The sequence below is a fragment of the Pteropus alecto genome, unplaced genomic scaffold (assembly GCF_000325575.1).
Source record: "Pteropus alecto unplaced genomic scaffold, ASM32557v1 scaffold123, whole genome shotgun sequence".
NCBI lineage: Eukaryota > Metazoa > Chordata > Mammalia > Chiroptera > Pteropodidae > Pteropus > Pteropus alecto.
Window position 1 is genome coordinate 8,456,960 of NW_006433950.1, and position 4,760 is coordinate 8,461,719.

Consider the following 4,760-nt stretch of genomic DNA (forward strand, 5'->3'; position numbering starts at 1 on the left):
GGCGCCGGGAGGTGAGGACTGCGGAGGATCCTAGAGCCTGCGCGCCCCAGGGGCGGTTGGAAGGGGCCCTGGCCGGGTCCCGGGGGACGCTGGCCGGCAGGGAAGTTCCTGGATCCGGGAAAGTTGCTGGCGGGAGGCCCGCTCTCCCCCTACCGGCCGCCGCCTTCTGGATGACCTTGGGCCTGGGAGCCCTGGCCTCAGTTTCCTCGGCTACGAGGAGGGGTCCGAGGTCCCTCAGACCGTGAACTTCCAGGAGGCGTGACCTTCCAGGAAGAGGGGTGGTGTTCCGTCCGTGGGTCCATCTGTGTGTTTTGGAGTGGGAGCCGCCTCCTGCCCCCGGGCTAGGGGTCGAGGGCTGGGCGAGCGAGTGCGTGGCGTCCGCGGAGATGCCGACTCGGCCAGAACGCCAGCCTGGGGCTGGTTAATGATTCATCCCCGGCCCGCCCGCTCTGGATTCCGGGACCAGCGGCAGGCGCTTCTTGGCTTGTACCTACCCTGGTTGCAGAAGTGACAATAGGAGCCAGATCCTGGTGGCGGGATGGCGGGAGTCCGTGGTATCACCGCACGACCCTTGGGACCCAGCCTTCGCTGCCCTCGCCCCCGGCCAGGGCGAGCGGCGGGCCCAGGACGGGCTGTCTTTCGGGCGTCCGTAGCCCGTGGTTGCTGATGCGCTAGGCCGAGGCAGGACCGTGTTGAGGGAGTCGGAGAAGCTGAGATTTGCTGAGGAGAGGGGGAGAGCGTGGGCGGGTTAGAGCCTGGGGAGATGGATTTGCTGAGGGCAGAGGGCCGAGGAGAGGGGGGAGAGCGTGGGCGGGTTAGAGCCTGGGGAGATGTTAGTGTCTCGGGTCCCAGACTAAAGACAGTGGCTCTCTTGAGAACACTGGGTTTCTTTTCCCGCACCTGCTATGAGGAAGGGCCTAGCCTGGGAGGCCCTCTCCAGGTTCGCTGTGGCTTCTCTGCAGACTTAAGCCAGGCCGGGCGATGTTCCTCATCTGCCTGGGCTGGAGGACACTCTCTCCAGTGCCCATTCCCTTTCCTTGGTGAAAAACTGATGGTGGGAGTAGAGGGATGACAGGGCTGTCAGGCCCAGAAGAGCAGGTGTGTGCCAGGTGCGGGAGGAGCAGGAGTGGGGTTGGGCACAGGTGGAGCCTGCAGTGAAGCTCTGGCAGGAGCTGCTGACATTCCCTCCTGGCACTGACAGCCACCACCCGCTTGCCCTGGGCAAGGAAGGAGCCCCGTGGGAGCTGGGTGGAGGCAGGCCAGGACAGCCACCCTCGGCTTCAGGGACAACACCTGATACTTCTAGCCATGACTGCTTGTGCCGAGCCTGGGGTGAGTGCTACGGGCTGGCATCAGCTCCACAGGCCTGGGCAAGGGATCGAAGTAAGGGCAGTGCCAGTAGGACGTCCTATCTGAGCAGGAAACGCCCCTCTCCACCAGTCACACAGACAGTAAAAGTGGGGAGACCAAGGCACAGGTCTGGATGCAGAACTTAGTCTTTTGTTCTGCCCCACTCTGGTCCTTGGGGTGCTGCCATGCTCTTTTGGGGCTGCCAACTTGGTGGGGTCCCTCTGTCCCCAGGTCTGTGCCTTTGTGGCCCCTTTCTGGACCCATTATTCTTTTAGGAAGTCCTACCACCCTTTTCTCCTGGGGAGCTCCCACCCCTGACCCCTAAGAACCCACAGCCAGAAGCAGCCAGGCGTGTATGCAGGGGGCTTCTTGGAGGGGTGAGGAGCAATGTTGGAGGAGTTAGCGGGTAGGGTGTAGGGTGGAGGTGATAGGGGTCGCTCTTCAGCAAAGCCACCGGGTGAGCTCCTCTTCTTCTGGGTCCTTAGGGCCCCTAGATGAGAGGCTGCAGGGGTGGTCTCCCTCTAAGGATGTGGGGTCAGGCCTCCAGCACCGAAGTGGGCCCTGGCTCCATCTACCTTGCTACCCTAACTCCCTCCCCTCTCTAGGTGAGGAGTGGGGTGAAGTACTGGCTTGGAGTAGAAGGAGCCTGGAGGCTGGAGGACCAGGGCTTCATGTCCTGTCCCACATCCATTGCTCATTCCAGAAATCAGGGGTTTGGTGGTGGTGGTGGTTGTTTTCTTTTTTTGCTTTTGAGCCGGAGAACCACACTTTTTGTGCCATCATGTCCCCTTCCATTCCGGCTCAGGCAGGTAGACCTGCTTTAAGGGCTGCTGAAAGTTCTCGTTTAGGACTGGAGTGGGCAGAGCTCTCAGGGGCTTTGGATGTCCAAGTGGAGAAACCAAGGCCTTAAAGGAGTGAAGCCCCTGCCGTCCCTTCTGCCTGTGCTCTCTGTGATGACAAATCTGTGTCCGGGGGGTGTTACCCCAACTCTGGGCCTGATGCTGTCCCTGAAGTAAGGTCAGTCTCATGCTGAGCCCCTCTGCCAAAGACCTGTGAATACTCCCAGCAGGGTCCCACCAGGGGTCAGGGGGAGTGTCACGCACATAGGCCTGGGGTCCATCACCCTGGGTGGATTCCCTGGGCTGGGTGGCAGTGGTAAGGGTTCTAAGAGGCCTGGGGACCATTTTCAAGCTCTTAGCAGTTGGAGTGGGCTGGAGGGTGGAGGGCAGAGGGCTTTGCCCTTACACCACCCACAGGGGCTCCTTGGTACTCTGGCCCCAGGCCCACCTGTCCCCACCATCTCTGGTATGTTGCAGCTGCAAATGCCATGTCTTGCAGTAGGAGGGCCCTCCCCACTTCACCTCTACCCAGCCTCCCAGGGACAGTGCCTGGGACATCCTGGTAAGGGTGGGGACAGGGGCCTGCTTCCGGCCTAGAGTTGGCCCTGCACTCAAAGGCATCTGCTATTGCTGCTGCGGCCAAGGCCAGGCGTGGCTCATGCTTGTTACGGGGAGCCACTGGCAGTGGCCACCCACAGGTGGATTTTTGGTGCTTCATTCTACAGACCTGTCCTCTGGCTGCTGAGTATCAGGTATGGGACTGAGGACCCACACACGGCCCCTGCTCTGTCCTCTGAGCCTCAGGCTCCTGAGGTAGACAGGGCAGGAACCATGCTGCCCCTGGAATGGCTCTGGAACTGGGGCTGACCCACACTTGCTCCCTGCTGGCACTGAGAACCTGAGCCAAGATCTTGCCCACTCAGTTGTCCCTGGGTGTATTAGGGGAGAGTGATGCTAAGGCTGCTAGTCTTGGAGTTCTACCCAGGATGTGAGTGTGGGGACATCTGGGAAGGGAAGAGGCGCTGTCCTCAGAGTTCCTTCGCAGCCTGGGGGGCAGGGCAAGGGGGAGGTCAGGACCCTGGCCAGTGGGCCTGTTCTGCTGCCCCTCCAGGGGGCTCCAGGAAACAAATGAGCAGGGGTTATGGGTGCAGACTCCAGCCTGTCTCCATTGGCCACCATGGCTCCTTGGGACAAGCAAACAATACCCCAGAAATAAACTTGGCCTGTGTTTGAGATAGGGACTAGTGTTTCCTGAGTGACTGCTGTGCGTGAGGCTATGTGCTTGGAAAGAGACAGACAGACTGACAGACAGACACAGACAGAAGTGGGAGACAGGGAGGGAGGAAAAGGCCTGTGAAATTGCCACTCCTGGCTTTCATGAACCCAAACATTACTCCAGAAGCCACCCAGCTCCACGTTATCACACAGCCCAGATTTGCCTCTGCTGCCTTCAGACTGTGACCCTGGCAAGTCAAGTAACTGTTCTGTGCCTCGGATTCTCCATCTGTGAGATGGAAGTAACCATGGCGTCTCACAGAGGTAAAAGAGGTGACTGAAGTATGCAGGAGAGCCGTGCCTCTGACACAGTGCTGGCCGTCATCGTTATTGTGAACAGTCGTGCCTCTCCCCCATCACTCCCAGTCACCAGGTAATGTCCTCTGCCAGCGTCAGGTTTTGCAGGTACCCAGAGCACATCCATGGCTCCCTGAGGCGGCCTGCAGAGCCGAGGGGGAAACCTGAATACCTGTCACATGGCTATGGTCTCCCAGACGCCTACCCGCCAGTGTCCAAGGCCCAGCTGCTTCATGTCTGAGGACCCTCCTGGCCTGGGTGGGGCTGGTGCCCAGAGGGCCCCAGGACACAATGAGGGCCATTCTCAGAGCCAGGCAGGGCCTGCGGGGCAGCCCTGTCTCTCTCTGGCGTGCAACAACCAGGGTGTTGTTCTGAGCGGGCCTGGTTGGCAGGCCACTGCCTGGGAGAGTTGGCATTGGGCTGGGGGTTCTCTGGTTCCCCCTCTCGGGGAGAGCAAGCCCCAAAGGGCCTTCTGGCTTCCTCAGACGTGGCCATGCTGCTCCCGGGGAGGGCAGGTCACCACCTTCTGCAAGGAGGGCTTCTGCCTGAGCCCGTGCAATCTGGGCCAGGCCTGGTGCCCATGTGTGGGGGTGTTACATGCTGAGGGAGACAGCCCCTCTCATCCTGGGCATCCGGGTTGGAGGCCATGAAGTGGGCAGTAAGACAGCATATTAGTCAGCACTTCCGTGGTGGGGGGGCAACAGGGAGTGGGTGCCCAAGGAGAGGCCCGGGGTCCTTCCTGGAGGGGTGCCATGAGTCACGTCCTGAAGAAGGAGTAGGACAGCTTGCGAGGTTTCCTAGAGGCAGAAGCGAGGTGGCCAGAGGCTCAGGGCAGGCCGGGAGCAGTGCCAGTGCTTTGACGCAGCGTTTGCCTGACGGCCATGGCGTGCTGGCAGGGCGCTCCTACAGGCGGTCACCGCGGTCCCCTTGCGAGTGTGTCGGCGAAGCACCTGATTGCCTAGCTGTGGAGGCCGCGAAGCCAGGCTCTGGGAGAGCTGG

At 60.9% G+C, this 4,760-nt stretch overlaps 1 protein-coding gene across 4 annotated transcripts in view; it reads left to right on the forward strand.

The window, feature by feature from the left end:
* BCAR1 (BCAR1, Cas family scaffold protein) overlaps positions 1-4,760 on the forward strand; it is a 35,494-nt gene that overhangs the window by 12,828 nt on the left and 17,906 nt on the right. Inside the window, exon 1 of one of the 4 annotated variants that reach the window (XM_015586911.2) lies at positions 826-1,332. The exons of 1 other annotated variant lie outside the window; for it this stretch is intronic. In XM_015586911.2, the coding sequence (XP_015442397.1) occupies positions 1,309-1,332 (24 nt within the window). In that variant the 5' untranslated portion in view covers positions 826-1,308. Of the gene's footprint in view, positions 1-825; positions 1,333-2,960; positions 3,838-4,760 lie in introns of those variants that run through there. 2 more of the 4 variants (XM_015586910.2, XM_025044626.1) reach the window with 2 other exon arrangements.